Source organism: Magallana gigas, chromosome 7 (assembly GCF_963853765.1).
Source record: "Magallana gigas chromosome 7, xbMagGiga1.1, whole genome shotgun sequence".
NCBI classification, from domain to species: Eukaryota; Metazoa; Mollusca; class Bivalvia; order Ostreida; family Ostreidae; genus Magallana; species Magallana gigas.
The window spans coordinates 17850259-17871410 of record NC_088859.1 but is presented as its reverse complement, the minus strand read 5'-3'; the positions used below and the strand labels follow the sequence as shown (position 1 = coordinate 17871410).

The 21152-nt window shown below is 34.0% G+C and overlaps 1 protein-coding gene across 1 annotated transcript in view; it reads left to right on the top strand.

Annotated features, from left to right (window-relative positions):
* Positions 1–21152, top strand: part of LOC105344514 (uncharacterized) — a 77660-nt gene that overhangs the window by 44927 nt on the left and 11581 nt on the right. The window contains exons 108-150 of the mRNA XM_066066030.1: positions 63–245; positions 426–557; positions 1022–1207; positions 1340–1468; positions 1588–1773; positions 1910–2041; positions 2132–2317; positions 2720–2863; positions 3144–3329; positions 4848–4964; positions 5336–5518; positions 5645–5773; positions 5910–6098; positions 6424–6552; positions 6811–6996; positions 7137–7265; positions 7391–7573; positions 7924–8052; positions 8169–8351; positions 8473–8604; positions 8827–9018; positions 9252–9374; positions 9585–9767; positions 10102–10218; positions 10451–10633; positions 10899–11027; positions 11171–11353; positions 12774–12896; positions 13301–13486; positions 14977–15105; positions 15327–15509; positions 15671–15805; positions 16160–16453; positions 16850–17032; positions 17835–17957; positions 18254–18451; positions 18736–18864; positions 19108–19290; positions 19462–19590; positions 19734–19916; positions 20183–20311; positions 20505–20687; positions 20874–20996. Of these exons, the coding sequence (XP_065922102.1) occupies positions 63–245; positions 426–557; positions 1022–1207; positions 1340–1468; positions 1588–1773; positions 1910–2041; positions 2132–2317; positions 2720–2863; positions 3144–3329; positions 4848–4964; positions 5336–5518; positions 5645–5773; positions 5910–6098; positions 6424–6552; positions 6811–6996; positions 7137–7265; positions 7391–7573; positions 7924–8052; positions 8169–8351; positions 8473–8604; positions 8827–9018; positions 9252–9374; positions 9585–9767; positions 10102–10218; positions 10451–10633; positions 10899–11027; positions 11171–11353; positions 12774–12896; positions 13301–13486; positions 14977–15105; positions 15327–15509; positions 15671–15805; positions 16160–16453; positions 16850–17032; positions 17835–17957; positions 18254–18451; positions 18736–18864; positions 19108–19290; positions 19462–19590; positions 19734–19916; positions 20183–20311; positions 20505–20687; positions 20874–20996 (6876 nt within the window). The remainder of the gene's footprint in view (positions 1–62; positions 246–425; positions 558–1021; positions 1208–1339; positions 1469–1587; positions 1774–1909; positions 2042–2131; positions 2318–2719; positions 2864–3143; positions 3330–4847; positions 4965–5335; positions 5519–5644; positions 5774–5909; positions 6099–6423; positions 6553–6810; positions 6997–7136; positions 7266–7390; positions 7574–7923; positions 8053–8168; positions 8352–8472; positions 8605–8826; positions 9019–9251; positions 9375–9584; positions 9768–10101; positions 10219–10450; positions 10634–10898; positions 11028–11170; positions 11354–12773; positions 12897–13300; positions 13487–14976; positions 15106–15326; positions 15510–15670; positions 15806–16159; positions 16454–16849; positions 17033–17834; positions 17958–18253; positions 18452–18735; positions 18865–19107; positions 19291–19461; positions 19591–19733; positions 19917–20182; positions 20312–20504; positions 20688–20873; positions 20997–21152) is intronic.

Genomic DNA, 21152 nt, shown 5'->3' with positions numbered 1-21152 from the left:
ATTACAAGTAGACTACAATTTTGTGGAATACTAAATACTATTTTTTATTTACCTTAATATAGATGAAAGTTCGGGTGAGAGACCAGCAGTACTATGAGAAACAGACAGAAGCTGATGTTGAGATCACTGTACTTAGAAATCAACAACGTCCATTCTTTTTGGGTACCTATGCCAGGGAAATACCAGAAAATACACCAATGTTGACTTCTATTCTTCAAGTTACTGCCCGAGACACTGACATGAGGGTATGTTATGCATGCATTGAATGTACATGTAAATAATGTCAAATTAAAAACAGGGGGATTCAAAAAGGGTACATCATCTCATATGTTCAAGTGTGTTAAACGATTTTAATGTTTATTTTTTGTGATTGATAGCTAATAGCATGTATATATTCTAAAACTACATGTTAATTTTTCTTTTAGCCAATAAGTTCTCTTCGCTATGAGGCTACAGGATTTGGCTCAGCACCTTACTTTTTCTACCTGTCACCTACAAATGGATCTATATACGTACAGAATGACCTGCGATCTGAAAAGAATGTCTTCACATACATTGTAAGTATTTTCTGATCTAAAAAAAAAAGTCATCTTAAATTTGAAAGCACATATTCTTAATTTGTGTTTTCATTTATATCAACACAGAGAGAAGCTCCTGTTAAAAGATGTTAAATCTGCAATTGTCTTGTTGTTCTTTAACTCTGATTGACTTGAGCTCATAAATAGCACAGGTCGTGATATCCTTAACAAATTATCATAACTTTACTACTAGAATAATTACTTCAGGATACAATGTAATAAGGCCAGCATTTTTCCACTTATTATAAGTGATTGGTTTTGTTGAGAACAATGTTATTACCAGAGGTGATGTCAAGTTTGGAGCAACCATGTAGTCCTTCAAATGATGCTAATAATCTAGCTCATATGTAGAGAAAGCTTCCTTTGAATTTGAATTGTTGGCTCCTAGCTTTTAAAGACCATAACCGACATTATGTTATATATATTTACACTTTCATTTACAGCTTCAAGTTCAAGCGTATGATGTGGCATATCCCTTAGACAGAGCTGTAACAAATGTGACCATTACCATCAGACGCAATGAAAATGCACCACAGTTTGACCAATTCCAGTACTCTGCCAACATCAGTGAAAACACTGCTAGAAATGTAGTGGTTCTACGTCTCAATGCCACAGACAGGGATGTTGGGGTAAAATGACGTCTTTGTTTTTCTCTTTGAAGGGGTAGAATTAATATTCTTTTTTGTGTGTGTGTGTTAAATGTATTCATCTATTATTGGTTTTTCATCTATTAATGGGTTTAATCACTTTTGATTGAACAGGACAGAATTACTTATGCATACGATCGTGTCACTCCAACTCTTTTCTCCCGGCTGTTCTTCTTGAGTCCAACTACAGGATTCATCACAGTCAGTGATGACTTGACCACCGACAACCAACTTTCATACACAGTAAGATGAACCATTATTATAGTTGAATGATTATTGATATATGAGAGTCATGAAACAGAAACCAAAATAAACAGGTACAATTAAAAGGATCAACTGACTTTTTTTTTTAATGTTTTCAGGCCACGATTTTTGCTAGTGACAACAGCAACCCAGAAAAGATCACATCAGTAGGAGTCACCATTAATGTCTACAGAGATCGATCAACACCACAGTTCTCTGTTGGCAACCAGACTATGACAGTGTCTGAAAATGCTCCCATTGGGACCTCTGTAACCCGCCTTACTGCAACTGATAATGACAAAGTGGCAAGTGTTCTTACAGATCTATGATAACATATACCAGTATTACATATTTATAGTACCCATTCATGTTTGTTAGAGTCAAAATTATATGACTATCGTTTTCAAATACTTGTGAAATAATTGGGTGCTGGATTTTCAGGGAGTCATCACCTATGAAGTAGATGGTATTTACCCTGCTCCTAGTTTGTTTGCAATCCATCCAACATCTGGAGAGGTGACCGTAGCCAAAGACCTCCAGTTTGAGGCTGTCAGATCAGACTCTCAGTACAAAGTGAGTGAAACAGAGGAAAATACATGGACAAAAGTGTTAGAAATATTGAATGTAGAATAACTCTTGAATTTCCAATGTTCTTCATTGTAGCTGACAGTCGTAGCGTACGACTCCTTCCGTCCCCTCACCAAGGCTTCTGCCACTGTCACAATTTTGGTGACCAGAAATCCCAGCACCCCTCGATGGGATCTGTTGTCTTACAACACTACCATCAGAGAGGACCACCCGCCATTTTCCTCTGTAGTTCAAGTGAATGCTGTTGATGCAGATGCTGAGGTTTGTATCCTGATTCCTTTTGAAATTCACATACTGGTAAAAAATAACTTTAACAGTAAGTTTTGTATTTATTTATTTTTTTGGTGTATTAAAGAGAAATTCAGTCTGCTAATGAGACCCGGCCAAGACCAAAATCTAAAAGTGATAAAGTTATGTTATTACAACAATCATTTGATTTGTCTGGTTCTGATATTCAATTTAACATTTCCTCAGGATGATTTATGATGTGATGAAATCGAAGCTTAAATCTTTTATTTTTTATGTCAAAAAGCAATTAAATTGAGGCTTTTCCCACTAGTGCAATTTTAATGAAACCCTATCACTTCCTACATTTTTATATGATAATTAATACAGCTCAATATTTTTCATCTTTGACATTAGAATCAATTTTCTTTTCAACAGGACAAAATTACATATGATATTGTCAATGAAGTTGACGAAAAAGCCCTGAGCAGTGGTCAATCTGAGAACTTTTACATAGACACGGACACCGGTGTCATCTATCTGAAGAAATCCCTAATGAACACGCCATTCACCAAATTTATTGTAAGTATATATGCATTGTATGTCAAAAGTTTTAGATATCTTACTATTAACTATAGATGTTTAAGATTCAGCATTGAACTTTTTGATAATTGAAAATAGATAGAAGCATAAATGAAATTGTATTCATGAAAGATGATTCAATGAATTAGACTTAAACATGAAGTGCCTAATTTTTGTTATGAGTTAGAAATTGATAGAAGTTAGGAGAAAAAAAGGTGGGAAATATCACATGAAAGAAGCTTTGACACAGAGTATATAATTTTGTCATCCTGTTTTGTAGTTGACTGTACAAGCCTGTGATGATGGTGTTCCCCATAAGTGTGCCAACACCACTGTGGCCATCAACATCAGTGAAGATAAAAATGCACCAGTGTTCCTGAACTCTCCCTACTCTACTACAATTACTGAGATTTATCCAGTAGGACGAATGGCTATTGCTGTGACAGCTGTCGATTCAAACCCACTGGTGAGTAGCTTTCATTTCTTTATGAATAAACAATAAATAAATAAATACTAGATGTTCTAATCCTCTGCATGAGTTGTTTTTTTTTTAAATAACCAAGTTGTTCATGGTTTGCTCATCGTTCATTCTCTAATTTTGAAGCATTTTGTATCTGTGAATTATTTCAGTACCAGTGTCATTTATATATACAGAATTATTTTATTACCAGATCTGAACTTAAAAATTCATTGTTCTGGTGTTGTGCCATATTATGCAAGTCAAATTTGTCTATTAAAGGATTTTGTACCACTGGCCAGCACACTTAATCATTTTTTTTTTTCATATTATAAGAAAAGACCATCTTTTTATGTTAAAATGTAAATAACAAGTATATATATTTGCCTTTTTAAAAATAAGATAATATCTTTCTACTTGTTAGTAATTATAAAGTAGTGGATTTTTTTTTTCTCAGGAGATTATATTTTTAAAGATATAAGTCTATTACTGATGCATTAACATTATTTCGGTGATGAATAATTTCGGTGTGTATTTTAGCAATGTCACTTTAAAGAACTGTTATACTAATGAATGTCTCCTGTATTACATGATTAGGATGGAAGTGTAAGTACTTCAATGTTTAAGGACAAAAATACCTCAATCATGTACTCAACAATATGTACCGTTACACCTCTATAGATAATGATCCAGTAGTTCAAGGAACAAGCCACTGCCTGGAAATATCTATTGCAATCGCCTTTTTCTTTCCATTTACTTCATGTTGCTTTTTGGTGAATTGTGCATAATTGTGCATAATTGTTAAGACTTAAAGAAGTTGACTATTAAGGTTGACTACTGTTGCAGTAAGTTGGCCATCATGGGATTTGAGAACAATATGGATTAATAAAAATGCATGAATTTTGCTTTTTAAGAACTACTGCAGATTTGGGTGATATTTGCATGAAAAAAAAAAGATGCATGAGAGCTTTGGAATAGAAACAATTGGGACTTTTCAAAATATCTGTTCAACATTCACTTTAACATGAACGTTACATCCAGCAGAATTCCATAATTATTATGGTTACCATGATAAAGTGATTTTACTTAAATTGTACTTTTTTCTGACTTTGTAGATAACAAAATGAATAAATGTTTATATTTGTATTCCTAAAACAGTTTTATGTTGCAGTAAAATTTGATATTCTGTTTAATGATTGTAATCACTAAAACTTAATGGTTTGTCCAACCCTCCATCATTTTTAATTAGTACCCATATATATCGTATACTGATGTCCACAAAAGAGTTCTTTCAATGAAATCCAATTCCTTTTTCCATACTTTATATAATTCCTATAGATCTGTTTTCTACTGGATTATATAAAATTGTATACACTAAGTATAGAAATGATATCCTCTTTCTTAAATCCCTTCTAGAGCAGAGATTTCTGATTATCAATAAGAGAGTCTTTTTTCCAATTTTCGAATCAAATTTATTGACATAATGTTTGGCAATTAAGTTTCAAGATGTCAAAATTTGATTTTCAGTCTTCAATCCGATACATGATAGAACCTCCTGTGCCTAGATATTTTACTATCAACGAGGCAACTGGTAACATAACAGTGGCCAAGGAGCTCAACACATCACTGGAAACCACATTCCAGGTAAGTCTTCTCTATCTTACATAGCCAGTAGTGCTAAGTACTTCGTAAAATGATTGGCAATGTGTGTCATATTTTCCATCGGACTAATGTGTCAGTACATGCTGTGTAAGATTCCACTGGTACATGATGTCCCTTTATCTTTTTCATTGCTGGTTTATTTGAATTTATCTGTTTACATGCAAAAATTAAGAATAGATCCATTAAGAACTCCCCCCCCCCCCCCCCCCCCAAAAAAAAATTGTTTTGTTTCTCTTGGCCATCACCTCAAGTCAAATTTTACTGCTCTATCTAAAGGGGAGTAACTCTATATTCCCCTGTGCAAATCTTGAAATTAAACATTAAAATAAAATACTTTGATTTTCCTTTCTTAGTTTAAAGTTTCAACATATGACAGCGGAGAGCCACAGTACAAGTCGACAGCAGATGTCACCATCTTTGTCATTCGAAACTTGAATGCTCCTCAATTTATTGAAAACCAAATCAGTGTGACAGTGGATCAGAATGCGAAATACAATTTCATGGTGGCTAATACCACTGCAGAGGATGCTGATGGGGTACGATTCAGTCTCGGATTGATGATTTCTGCTAACCATAGTTTAAAAAAGATTATAACTGAAAATAATTTGAAAATGAAATTATTCAAAGAGAATTGTGTTGCATGTGTTGTGTGTGTTTTGTAGGATATCCTTCGGTACACTATGACTGGTAATCCACTGTCTGAGGTACAGACATACTTTGGTATAGATCCAGACAATGGAGATATTTTCCTCAGAGAGTTACTGACTAACTCTCCCAGGCAATCTTACCAGGTAATAACACTTAAATTTGCCCCATTTCATTTGTTAATTTGAACCTTTTTGGCTCTATACTATTTTGCTGTCAAATGCGAAAAAAAAAATTCATGGTCGAAACCAAATCTTATGTCTTTATGTAATTTTTTTGTAGTTGTTTGTGTTTGCCAGAGATCAGCGTCTTGTGAATGAAAAGACTGGCACAGCCACAGTAAATGTTTTCATTGACTTTGATGATGCACCACGCTACCTTGATAATCTACCATACAACGCCAACATTCAGGAGTCTCAGAGCATCAATTCATCGTTTGCTCAGATGCGCGGTAACGACCCAGATTTGAAGGTAAAAACTTGGGGATGTGAGTTGAACAAATATTAACTTGTAAATGATATTATCAAGAAGACCAATAGATATGGAGTATACCTTTTGTTCAGAAGAGATTTAATTGACTGGTACATGTATATACATATACTTTTAATCACACAAAATCTTCAGTACTATGTAAAAGTAACAGTGCTGTCCTAAATTATATGCATGCGGTATGCATTAGCATGGTGATGTCAATGTGAATTTCCCGCACTCCTTCATTAAGGAAATGTGAACATCTTGATATCAATACTTGGATTATAAAGGTTGTTTGCTTATTTCAGTTTAATTGTGTTTTTAGGGTAATTTGACATATGAATCCATTGGAATGTATCCAGCAGAAGATTACTTCAGTGTTGATCCATCATCAGGAAGAGTTTCCTTAATCAGAGACCTGAAATCAGACCCATCAGGATTGCAGACCTACACTGTAAGAACTTGCATACCTTATCACATCTCTAACAATGATATTTTTATTTATTAATATCTTTTTGATAAATGGCTAGGCTTTCTAAAGCCCTTGCATATTTGACAAATGCATTTGTTTAAAGAAGTCACATACAGTGGCATTATTACATGTAACATCTATCTTAACTTTGTAAAATAGCAAACCCAATGCAAAAGTTTTTGGGGAACGTTGGTTAGACAACTTCTTTTAACAGATTTGTTTTTGGCTATGTTTTTACAGCTAAGGGTTGTGATATATGACTCGATGTATCCAAGATTAAAAGCAACAGGAGACGTAGTGATCAATGTGGTCAGGAATCCATTTGCCCCGCAGTTCTCTCCCAATGCAGATTATCGTGCCACAGTCCAAGAGAACGTCACTCTGGGATACCAAGTGCTGGACATCGATGCCACTGACTCTGATAATGTGAGTTGAACCCATTGTTTATTAATACAGCTAATGATTGGTTTCTGTACAGAAATTTTAATGAGAATCTAGACTTCACTGGTAGTAGATGAAGAATGAATTCATTTATTGTTTTGGTGGTAATTGTTTTTTATTTGTAGGATCCAGTAACATTTGAGATAGTCAATTCTGCTCCATCGGGTGGTGAAAATTTCTTCTATCTCGATCCTAACACTGGAGTTTTGACGACCAAAAGGTTGCTGACAAACACACCTGAAACTTTCTATCGGGTAAGAAAGAACATTAATTTAGTAATTTTAATAGCCCACTATACAATAGAACTTTTGTCAAGTTGAAAAATCGATCATATTCAAAGCTTTACATGTTAACAGATTTTTAAAAAAAATATTTTCAGCTGACAGTCCAGGCTTCTGATGGCAGAGGTAGAGCAGCCAATGCCACGGCCAGTATCACGATCACTCGTATCCCGTCAGACCAGAGGCCAATCTTTATATCTACTCCCAATGCAACCATCACATTTAAACAGCCAGTCAGCAGCTCTGTCATAACTGTTGCAGCTCAAGATCCTAATCCTGTGGTAAATTTTCTGACAGTGTTTATTCTTTATGCATTTAATGCTTTCCAACTTTCTAGTAAACAATTTACCGATAAGGCTCATTTCTAAATTGGAGGATAACACTTACACCATACCTAGGCAAATAGCTAGAGGTTTTGCTAATTGAAATTGATTTAAGGATGTGATGGTTTAATAATTTACCAACATTTATTAAATCACTTCATTTATAGTGCTTAATTTTTTTTTTCCTTTTCGCTGTAAACGTTAAAACTGTTAAAGAAGACAGTAAGACCATTAGACCATCAGTCCCTTTTTCGTTTGTTCTATTTCAATTTTACAATCTAATGACTTGTACTTCTTACTTTAATAAGGGAACCATAAGGTATGAACTTGTTGGAATTTATCCAGCCCAGGAATTCTTTGCTGTCAACCCAACCACTGGATCTGTAACTGTCACACGAGACCTTGCTACTGATTCCTTTGAAACCATGCAATACACAGTAAGTAGAATGTCAGTTGTATCATTGGTAACATATTGAGAAATTGTATTGGGGGAGAAAAAAGTAGATATTTGTTATCTCCGCAAAATATAAACCTGTCATGTGACTTACTTTAGCTCCGCCTTGAAGCCTACGATACAAACAATCCCAACTTACGAGCTGTCGGTCTTTCCTTCATCACCGTGATTAGAAACCCTGCCTCACCTGTATTTAGTGCCGGTGATTACAGCCATGTAGCTGAGGAGACTCTACAAGTGGGAGCCAAGTTGTTTGATATTAACGCAACAGATGCTGATGGGGTGAGCATCTTTTATGTCTCTGTCATGTTTTGATACATTGATGATTATATATGAGAATATAAGAGTGCCACTTGACAGTGCTTGTTATCATGATGGCTTATTTTGCTATTTGTATCGTTAGGACCCTATTTTCTATGATGTTGTACAAGACCAAAATGGAATTGCTGCCAGTGAGTTCTTCTTGCTGAATAGAGACAGTGGACAATTCTACCTCATTAAGGATCTTAGACTCACCACTCAAAATGCCTTCTCAGTGAGTAGAACTATCTCCGTAATTATTTGTATCCGACTCCTTAATATGGTTCCAAAATTAAATAGCAGTCTCTGAAGTGTTGTAATTCATTTTTAAAAACTATGTCTTGTTTTTCATCAAATCAATTATATTACATGTATTGGTTTGAAATATGTAAGCTAGAATTTTCAGTTTGCTTGTCTTTTGTGAATAATTTTTCATCCATTCTTCCGACTTTCATAGTTCCGAGTCAGAGCCCGAGACCAGGGACGTCCTGAGAAATTTGCAACAGCCAATGTTTTGATCAGTGTTACCAGAGACAATGGTCCTCCCACTTTCATCCAGAGAGATTATATCTTTGAAGTCCCTGAAACAGAGCCAGTGAACAATATAATTCCATTTGCCTCCATTCAAGCTCAGGACTTTCCCACCAGGGTAAGTCAGACAGAGTTAATTCAGATCTATTGTGAATGCACTATAAATGCAAATGCTACACAATGGAAAAAAATAGTACCCTTATTTCAGTGCAGAACCCATATACAAGAAAACTGTTATTAAAACTTTGTATTAAGTGCATTGATTTGCATGCTCTATTTTTGTGTAAATGTGTAAATACTATGCCTCTGTTAATGCTTGTAAAAGTAATTCGCAGTTGATTGAATTTTCAGGGATCTCTGGTTTATGAGGAAGAAGGAGATGGACTCGCTATGTCCTATTTCGCATTGGACAGAAACACAGGAGCCATCAGAGTACAGAAAAGTCTCCTTACCACCAATGAATCATACTTTGAGGTGACGAAAAAAAATTCCTTTTTAATTACATTTATTTTTAATTTACTTTTGGTGCATTTTGTTAATTTTGTAATATTTAATTATTTTGTGGTTGGAGAAGTAATTAGTACATGTGTACTACAATAAAACAAGATTTTTTTTGTTTATTAGAATCAACTGGCATTATAAAAATATATGTGAATAAAAAATTTGTTGTTTTGATTTTAACAGTTGAAGGCAACAGCTTATGATACCTTCTACCCTGACAACAAAGCCAACACTACAGTCAAAATTACTGTGAGGCGCAATCAGAATGAACCTCAGTTCAGCCAGAGTGCATACAATACTGAAATAAATGAATACCATCAATTTGGTGTTACAGTATTTACAGTTTCAGCTGCAGATGCAGACAGAGTAAGAATTCAAGTCAATTCATATTTTTTAGCCATTTTTCTAATAACTTGAAAGTATGTTTCTTTGCTATCTAATTAAAAAAAAATGTTGAACACATTTCGACAATTATACCCATTTTTAATGTGACTGATTTTTCCTTTTCAAAAAGTGCTAAACTTCTGACATGAGAAGTGTGATAATAGCCCATGCATTTCTGAGTCTTAAACATTTCCCAGGAGGCATTACACCCTGAACCCCAACAAGGTGTTTTCACTTCACCTAAGTTGGCTTAAAATAAAAAAAAATTTCTACGAGGCCACAGTTTATGGAGGATATAATGTACTTGATTTTACAGGATGTTGTGCTGTTTTCCATTGAACCACCCAATGACTTCTTCTATATTGAGAAATACAGTGGCAGAATCTACCTTCGCAGGTCTCCGAGTGAAAATCCTACAGTGTCAGAATATACTGTAAGCTAAGAAAACTTGTTATTTACATATTGTTAAAACTATTGATAGATTTTATGTTTATTTATTTTTGACTCACGGACAGGCCTCATGGCTCATGTATACAATTATACATGTACTGATTTTACCTTATTAGATAAATCTGACTTTCCAAAACATAGGACTAATTAAATTTTGGAGATTCAGAATTGTCCTCTGTTTTACACAGAACTATATATAGTATGGTTTTTTTTAGTTCCTGGTCTTAGCCAGTGATCAAAGAAGTCCACCAAGGATTGCCAATGCTACAATGACCATCAGAATTAGACGAAACCAACCACCTGTGATCTTAGAACTACCTTTCGCAACTTCCCAGTCTGAAAATACTGCTGTAGACACAGTTGTGTACACAGTGAAGGCTACAGATCCAGATATGAGGGTAATTATTTCTAAAGATTAAAAAACTGACATGACAGTAAAAAATTTGAGGACCTATCTTATTGTGTTAAATAGAAGAATGCATTTTGAAATTTGCTACATTTCTAGGAGCTCCTCTCTCTCTCTCTCTCTCTCTCTCTCTCTCTCTCTTCCCCCCCCCCCCCCCCCCCCCCATGTTTTACCTTTTTGGATAAAAATGTTAAACTGTTTTCTACTTTTATATGAAACAAAGATAATAAATGATAAAACAAACATTGTTTCTGTAGCCTGGGTCCAGACTTGTGTACACATTGATTGGAGATGGCTCAGGTCCTACATTCTTCAGTTTGAACAACTTGACTGGGGAAATCCGCATGAAGGCAGGATTTAGGAATGACTCAGCATTGGAATATGTGGTAAGTCTTATAGGAATATAATATAGGAACCAAAAAGATGAATTACATGTATGTTCAGGAAAAATGCCCTGAGCTTGTCTTCACACAAGAAGAAGGAAGGTGATATCTTATTCTTTTAATTTGTTTTGTTTGGCTCTTTGCAGTTGCGGATATCTGTGTATGACCAGGAAATCATGGATATGCGAACCACAAGCACATTAACTATCAATGCTCTGAGAAATACAAATCAGCCCCGATTTAATCAGCGTTTCTATGTGTACAACATCACAGACACAACACGACCAAGTACTGTTGTTGGTCAACCAAACGCCACCGATTTCGATGGAGTAAGCATTTTATTTTTACTGTGATGACTGAGAAGTATATCAAGATAGACCAGTAGAATTAGGTTTTAAAGAATTCAAACTTTGAAAATTTCTAGGTAAAATCAGAAGTATTTGAGAGTAGTTTGGAATGTACAGATATAATCATTATGTCTCCCCTTTCAAAGGGGAGACATATTGTTTTTGTCGACTTTCTTATTCTTCTTCTTCTTATTCTTCTTATTCTTCTTCATCCAAATTTGTCCAAGCCGTAACTTAAATACCCTTTGACATTAAGACTTCAAACTTAGAACATAGGTAGATGGTATTGAGAAGGAGTGCACGCCACCAAAATTTTTGACATTGACCTATTTTCTTTTTCAAGGTCAAGCGTTTTATAAAAAATAGAGTTTGGACTATAACACAAGATTCCTTAAACATACAAACTTTTAACTTGTATCATAGATAGATGGTATATAGTCCAGTCCAACCTTACCAAAATTTTTGACCTTGACCTTAAAATTTTATTTCAAGGTCAAATCAGAAAAAACTTCATTGTTCACCTCCTAAATATTCTTTGACAGAAGGACTTCAAACTTTACACAAAGAACAATTATAATACACTGAGGTGTACTATTGATAAATATTTGACCTTGACCTTGTTTTACTCAAGGTCAACTTGAGAAAAAATAATTAAATTTTGTCTGGGTGGTACCTTAGATACCTTTTGACATTAAGACTTCAAACTTGGAACATAGGTAGATGGTATTAAGAAAAAGTGCAGGCTATCAAAATTGTTGACCTTGACCTATTATCTTCTTCAAGGTCAAGCGTTTTATAAAATATATAGGCCGGACCATAACACAAGACTCCTTAATCATACAATCTTTTAACTTGTATCATACATAGATGGTATATAGTCCAGTCCAACCTTACCAAAATTTTTGACCTTGACCTAAAAATTATATTTCAAGGTCAAATTAGAAAAAACTTCATTGTTCACCTCCTAAATATTCTTTGACAGAAGGACTTCAAACTTTACACAAAGATTAATTATAATACACTGAGGTGTACTATTGATTAATATTTGACCTTGACCTTGTTTTACTCAAGGTCAAATTAAAAAAAAAATAATTAAATTTTGTCTGGGTGGTAACTTGGATAGCTTTTGACATTAAGGCTTCAAACTTGGAACATAGGTAGATGGTATTGAGAAGGAGTGCACGCCTCAATAATTTTTGACCTTGACCAATCTTGTGTCTCAAGTTAATTCATTTTCTAAACTGTATCATATATGGATGATATCTAACATATAGCTGACTTCATTCTTTTTCACTTATTAAATTTGCCCCATATTACAATCCTTTGGGAGAAGGGGAGACATGTGTTTTTTTGTATAAAAAAACAATACCCACTAGTTAATGTTGGATTGTGTGGTTTTCAGGATAGGTTACAGTACTTTTTGACTGGAGATGCCACAGCCAGGGAATACTTCTATGTGAACAGAGACACTGCTGAGATCATTTTAATCAAGAACTTGGACACAACAACTGTCAAGACATTCAATGTTGGTATCATTTCAGTGTAGACCTATTTAACACAGATAAAAAGCGATCAATGGGCTTAATTAATTTTTTTTTTAAAGCAAATTTGAAGTTGCATGGCACTTGGTCAAGTTTTGAACTTTATATATGTGTCAAGTAGTTGATGAGATTGACCGGTGATAGGTTGATATTTTGTTTATAGACCAAAGTATTCCAATAATTACTCCTTTAAACCTGTCCTTTTTTTTTAGAAGCTGTGTTGTTTATGAAAAGTTCTTCTATGATAAAATTACAAACCTATTAAAGGACAGCAACAAGCTTGGGATATATTAAGATATGCACAAACTACAAGATATTGTTATGATATGTGTTTCAGCAATAATAAACTAGTCAGAAGTGTGTATGGAACGTTTTATTCTTTCTACAGCTTCAGTTAAGAGTTGAAGATGGACGAGTGCCTCTAAAAACAGACACAGTTCAAGTGACCATCAACGTAGCACGTGATCTGGAACTACCCATCTTCCTCAATGACCCGTATAACTTTAACACTGATGAAGAGAGACCTGTAAACCATACCTTAGGAACTGTCACCGCTATAGATCCTGATATACGGGTAAAAAAATATCCCTGTTTACCAAATACACTTAGAATTGGAAAATTAATGTGCTTTTTTTTTTCATCTTAAACATTATTAATACCGGTATATGATTATGTTATTGATAATTAAGATGTTTGTTTTCAGTTTAGCTGGATCCTTTTCTTTTTATTAATGCATTAGATTTAATGATTATTGATTGTTGAACTTTGCGTGACATCTTTTGATACGATTATTGATTTGCTGTGTTTGATAGGATGGATCAGTAAGTAGCAATGTCTGTCAGGATGGTAGATCAGGCAACAAAACCAAAGCAACGTGTATACACTTTGCTGCGATAGAAAAGTATCTGTTCCATATGAACAACTCCACTCAAACAATTTGTAGTTCTTATCTTTTGTTTTTAATTAATAATGTAGTGTGATTGAAGGAAACTAAACATGAAAAAAAAATGAGTAATTGGTTTCTAAAAGTGGAGATGTTCATGGGTAATTTGGCTTCCTTTTTATCTTATGGTGCACATATACTTGAGTGCATCTGGTCTAGCGCTTTCTGGCTTTATGTAGGTCCTTGAATGAAAAACTATTATGAGAATATTATTAGCTGTCAGATTTGCTCTCAATCTGTCAATGGGGTGATAGTTTTGGGAATCTTAAAATTGCATGTCCATCTGTATCTCATGAGAGATTGGACTTTGGTGTCTTTATCAAGAGTTTGAACATTTCAACTCTTTGAAATGATAGTGGAAAAGGTTTCTTATGTAAATGTTTCTAATGTTATGCATGACTAGCTACTATATAGCATAAATATGGATAAGGTTGCATGTTAAATGATATATTGGTAATTGTGCGTACTATGTGGAGGTCTGCATGATGAACTGGTACTAGAGTTGTTAAGTATGAGCTATATTGTAAAAAAAAATTCCCCTTGTGAAGAAATGGCATATTTTTTTTAGATATGAGAGACTTGAATTATGTTAATTGAAATCCATGCATACTTAAAATTATACAGACTGAGTATTTCTTTTAAATATAGATGATATCCTGTCATCTCCCTCTTTGTAGACTATTGCAACTAGCTTATAGATACTGTGTACATATCAATTCCAATGTCCCATGTTATTTACAAACTTCCTTATATCAATCCTGCTTGATCATGTCAGATTACAATTATTTCAATGCATTCAAGTTTTAAATAATATGGCTCTTTCCCCAATCTTCAAATCCCACCATCCTCCTCTTTGCATCTCCAAATATTATACGTGTACAGTGATATATAAGCCTTTGTAGTTGAGATTTTTAGGTCAGAATTATCTTGGCTTAAAGCAGAAAAATTCTTTCAAAATTCTTCAATTTTATATGAGCAAAGGGGCATAAGAAATTATGAATACTTTCATAAACCAATTTTCTGTTTATCCACTAATTACAAGAAAAATTCATGCAGCTTTGGATTTGAATTTACAGGGAGGTGTTGTTTCAGTTTTTTATCAACATTTCACTGTATTTTAGGGCCGAATACAGTATGAAGTTGTTGGAATTTATCCAGCACCTTCATTTTTTGATGTGGATAAAGATTCAGGAGTTATCAGAATTATCCGTGATCTCAAGGAAGACAAATCCGCAACTGGAACCTATGTGGTAAAAAAAAAATTTTAACTACTATTCATCAAAGACATTTTTGTATAAATAAAATTTGATTGTTTAAAATAGTAGTGGTTAATAAAAATGTTAATAATGGTATGGCATGCTGAAATGCCTAATCAAAATACATGTATTGTTTTTAACAGTAATTTTATGTTCTCTTAAGAATGATGCATAAAAAATGCACATTTAAAAGTGAAAATATTTTTTTTTTTTAGCTGAGAATATCTGCCTTTGACTCTAGAGATCCAAGCAAAAACACTTTAACAGATGTAACAATAACAGTGGCCAGGAATGTGAACCCACCTGTGTTTGATAGAACTACGTATTCTACCAGAATCACAGAGTTATACTCTATGGGAATACCAGTTCTTAACATCACAGCAACAGACCCTGAGGGCGTGAGGATCAGATGTTATTTTACAAGATTCAACAATTCAAAAAACATTTAACAGCAAAGTCAATTTTGAAAATGATTAATTAGTGAGCAATTTTTAAATAAGTACATGTATTGAAATGAATTGAGAAAATGTTAATGGTATAGATCTGATATATTTTGTAGACTCAGATCTCATACACCCTTGTACGAGATAACACAGTGGGAGGCAATGCCTTGGTCTACTTCTACATTGATGCAAATGGAGGCCTGTATCTTAGAAAACCTTTGACTGCACCCGATGTACCTGGACAGTTTAATGTAAGATTCTATTGGAAAAAGAAAATAATATTATATATCTCAGAAAAAGCAAATAAGAATAGTTATACCCGCACTTTCTAAAGAAAGTTCGGGTTTATAGCTTGATTTTATTGTTGTTTGCAATATTCTTTAATAGATGACAATAATAATGTCATTGTCAAAAATAAGCAAATGTGGAAAAGAAAATCAGATTCTGCAATTAATTATGTACCAAAACTGTTACAGTTTTAATTTTTTTCATTAGCATAATGTAATGTTTTTTCATTGGCATAATGTAATGTCACCCCCACCAACCCACCCACTCACCCCCAAAAACAAGATTTTTAATTTAATTGTGTCGCACAACTTATTTAGATGGTGGTTGCAGCCACTGATTCAGGAAGACCATCAAGAACAACGGAGGTCAATGTTTTCGTTGGTGTGGACAAAATCAACCCTCCAGTATTCCTGGGCACCCCTTACACTAGACGGCTGGAGGAGAGGACACTCAATGGAACCAGTATCATCACCGTTAGCACTAGCCCCTCTACCGACATTGTGTATGAGATTGTGGGAGAACCACCAGCTCCATATCTATTCTTTGTGGAACAGAACGGAGACATTCATATCAAGAAGGATTTGACCACAGACAAATCAATGGAATACAAGGTAATGTATATTTGGGCTGAATTTAATACCCATGTGTTGCAGTTGAACAGATATTACATAAATATATTGTCATCTTTTTTTTATTTACATATTAAATAAAATTATTCTTTGATATTTTGGGGTAGATTATGAAAAAAATTTTGATGGCACCTGACGGTTTTTTATATATATATATATATATATATATATATATATATATATATATATATATATATAGTATTTTAAAAATAATTTTAAAAAAGATATAACCAATATTTTATTTTAACTTTCTTGTTTATTAATAAAAAGTGACAACGTGCAAAACTAAGCAAGCACATTTCCTTATTAAAAGTTAAATTGATCCTCAAGTTGTGTATGCATGAGGTAAAATGTATATATTTTGTTGAAACATTTCAGATAAGAGTCCGGGCATACCAGAGGAACACTCCCTCCAAGTACGCTGAAACAGATGTGGTTGTCACAATGCTGAGAAACAGCAATCCACCAACATTTACCCCTGACAGCTTCAGCACTTCAGTGAATTATGATGATCCCGTCGGAAATCGAGTCCTACAAGTTCAGGCTGCAGACATTGATCAGGTTAGTACAGCACACGTTGATTCTAGCATGGAATTCATCAATGCATTTGAATTGTACTTTGGTTTTTTTATCTTGACATGAAGAAAAAAAAAGAAATCTTTTTGCATGTAATTGAATTCACGTGATTTTGTGATATCAAAACTTAATTGCATATAGAAATATTTACATTTGGTGTATATTTCCCCTTATCTTTGCATTGGAAATCTGCGATTTTCAATTTTCTATGAATACACTTTGATTATTCATGCGCCATGTGCACAAATATAAATGTCTCCACGTGTTTTGAGTATATTTTTGTAAGATTAAATGAAACGTTTAACCAATTTGATATATACTTTTGAAAAATAATCATTAAATTATATCTACTCCTTAAAAAATGGGATTTTTCTCTACAAAGTTTTTGGCACTATATTTTTAGTCGCAGAACTGAACTAAATAAGATGTTAATATGGCTGTTTCATGTATGTTTTATATCCCTGACTGAAAGCGTATATATTGGCTTTACAGCAATGATACACATATATTTCATACAAATAGACATCATTATGAATATAAATATAACCCGCGGTATGATAATTTGTCTGCACCGCTTGGTGTGTCGTAGGACCGACGACATCCAAAAATAAGCATTCAAAGCTTAAATGAAAATAATTCAGTTAATGTCTATTGTTATTAAAATTGTTGAAAGAGAGAGAAATTGAAATTCTCTATAATACTGAAAAATTGTATAATAGATACACACCAGTAGCAAGACAATGAAAATCTTGATGCATTACATGTATTATCTTTTTCCATTATTCAGGATGATCTTCAGTATAGCATAAGTGGAGATACGGATTGCCAGAACAGTTTCTACATAATCAGTGCAACAGGGGAGATATTTTTGGGCAAAAATCTTAAAACCACCAACGATGTCTTGTTCCAAGTAAGTCATTCAAATTATCATCACATTGCTTTCAACTTGAACAAACGACTATATGATTAAATCGCAAATCAGGTTTGTGAAACAGTAACATTTTATCTTTGGCAATTTAACTTAATAATTTAATGGACTTAAAGATACATGTACATGGTCACTGAAAATACAACCAAACAATTGTTTTCTCTTTGGATTCTTTTATTGTGTGTCTGGCCAATTTCATAGTTCTCATCTATGCCAGAAAGGACATGCATTCCCTCTAAAAATGACTTGCCTCTCAATGATACTATTTGACATTTCAGTGTACTTTGAGTGTGACAGACAATGGTTATCCAACTCCCAAAACAGACACAGCTACCCTGGTGATCAATGTAGTTAGGGGAACTAATCCAGTGTTTGGCAACCAGAACCTGAACGTTAATACCCGGGAAGATGTGCCTGTTGGTACCGTTGTAGAAAATCGTATTTCTGCCACCAGAACTCCAGCACCTCAGAGTCCCGTAAGTCAATGAAGTACTAGTGTTTCTGTTGTCACGGAGAAAGTTGAAAATTTTAAAATAAGATCTATTGAAAAAGAGACTGCAAGAACTGTAAATTAAAGTTCTTTATTTATTATCTCTTTATCATTACGACATGCAGAAGTTTATATATGTTGGTTCCTCTATACTTACAGCAACAAAAATCTAATACATTTACAAATCAGTAAAAAAAAATTATGTTCTAATTATGTATTTGAAGTGATTTGGTCTTAATGTTACATTATGAGTGCTTTTTCCCTTCATAGGATACATTGGTCTATGAGATCATTGGTGAGTATCCAGCTCAGAGCTTCTTTGGCATCGATCGTCTCACAGGACAAATCAGTGTTATTCAGGATCTCCGCTTGGATGGATTGAAGACCACTCAATACAAAGTAATTCATGCCTGTTAATTTATCAATTCTTGTCGAAGCCAGAAGTGTAATCTTTATAACTCCTTTTCAAAACTCATCATTAAGAAATAACAAAAATTCTGTTTTTTTATCATCTATAATTTCTTGAATTTGCTGCCATCGATTGGAAACTATAAGAATACAGTACCTTAGATAATAATGCTGTAGATAGGAATATTGAGTAACTGGTGTGTCCTGCAATGTCATAAATATTTTTATTTTAAGGTTCTGGTAGTGACCTATGGAACAGACAAGCCAGACCTTAGAAGTACAGCTACAGTGACAATAGATGTACAGAGAAACTTGAATGGTCCCAGATTCTTTCCACAGTCTGACTCTATCGAGCTTCCCGAAACAACAAGTACAGACTTCTGGTCCATGCCACAAAATGTTACTGATCCAGACAGTGTAAGTACATGTACCATGTTTTTATCCTAAAAACGATTTTTGTTTAAACAACAAATGAATGGAGGATTTTTTTCTGTGCACGTGGTAGAAACAGACGGAGTAGTGTACTAAACTAATTGAAATGTGCATACATTTCTTTGTGAACTATTAAATTGGTTTTTTTTTTAACAGTCCAAGATCACTTGCTCCATCATTGGAGATACCAAATCTGTTGAGTACTTCCAAGTTGATCCTGATACATGTGTTCTCTCGCTGAAAAAGTCTCTTAAAGATGACCCAGATCTAACTACAACGTACAATGTAAGTTGAGGTTTTTACGTGGGAAAAAATTTCATACTTCTCACAAGTCTCTTGCCATTAATAATTGGAATGCATACATTTGTCACTATATTATTGGTTCATTCATTTATAAACGAGTCTTTTCTTTAAATTTGTTCTACAAGGTCTTGATTGAGGCTGTAGATAATGGACAACCTCCACAGAGCAACAGAAAGACTGTAACCGTCACTGTTCCCAGGGATACAAGCCCACCCAATTTCCAGAATCTCCCATTCACAATTACCATTGATGAGACCAGGCCAATTGGTGATTCAGTCTATATTACATCAGCAACAGACAACTGGAGGGTTAGTTGCTGAAAATCTCAATTTTTTTGTCTTGTCAACTTTGATAAATATGTTAAGACTAAATTGATGCTCTTTATGGTAAAACAAAAGAAAAATCAGATTTTTATCAGATATTTTTAAGAATAATCTAAGTATCAGGCCATTTTTGTAGTGCAATGGGTAATAAGGTGGTATTTTTATATGAGATCTTTGTAACTACATGTATATTGAATGATTAGGAATCAAAAACATACACAGCTAATGGTTTATGTCTTCTCTTCTAATAGGGCAGAGCCCAGTACAGCATTGTGGGTGATCTCCCATCACCAAGCTTCTTCCAGATTGACCCGAATACTGGAAATATAACGCTTAGAAATTCACCCAAGTCTGATGGATTGGAAAGTACTTCCTACAGTGTAAGAGTCTCCAGAATTACGTTTTTATTACATACTGGTACATGTAATGAAAAAAAGCAAAAGAGTCCAATTTATAGATCTGGTATAATAAAATAGAAAGCAAAGGGCGCATATGCAAACAAAGCTGAAAATTGGTGTGTTTGGGTTCTTTTAACAGCAGATCTAGATTACTTATGAAATGCATTTTTTCCAGGTGAGGATTAAAGTTATAGATGATGCTTGGCCCAATAATCCACAATATGGTGTCCTAACTGTTCAAGTGACAAGAAACAGACAAGGTCCACAACTCCAGTCAACAACATACACCAGAAATATCAAGGCCAGTAACCCAGTCGGATCAAATATAGTTACCATTCAAGCCTCTGATCCAGATGGGGTAAGTTCATTTATTTTTGGTAATATCACTTGCATTTTACCATGCTATGCATACAATGGTAAGCGCTACAGAAATTGTGTTTTATAAAAACAGGAAATAGATATGATGAAATGCACAATGAGAGTAAAATGTGTGTAGCTATATGAATCGTGTACCATATAATGTTATTTTTTTTCTATCTTTTAGGACAAGCTTTTGTTTGTGCACCGTGGAACTGATGATGATAAGAAATACTTCTATGTGAATCCTGAGACAGGAGTTGTCATACAAATCGGTGATCTGTCGGAACTACCAGATAAAATATTCCAGGCATGTCTTTAACTTGATAGATACATGCATTTACAGCAAGAACCAATGCATGTCAATATATTGCTACAACTAAAAATTGCAAATCTTTTAAATTCAAAACTAGTGAAACTGCGAGACTTCAGTATGATTATTTATTTGAATTGAATTTTTTCTGCA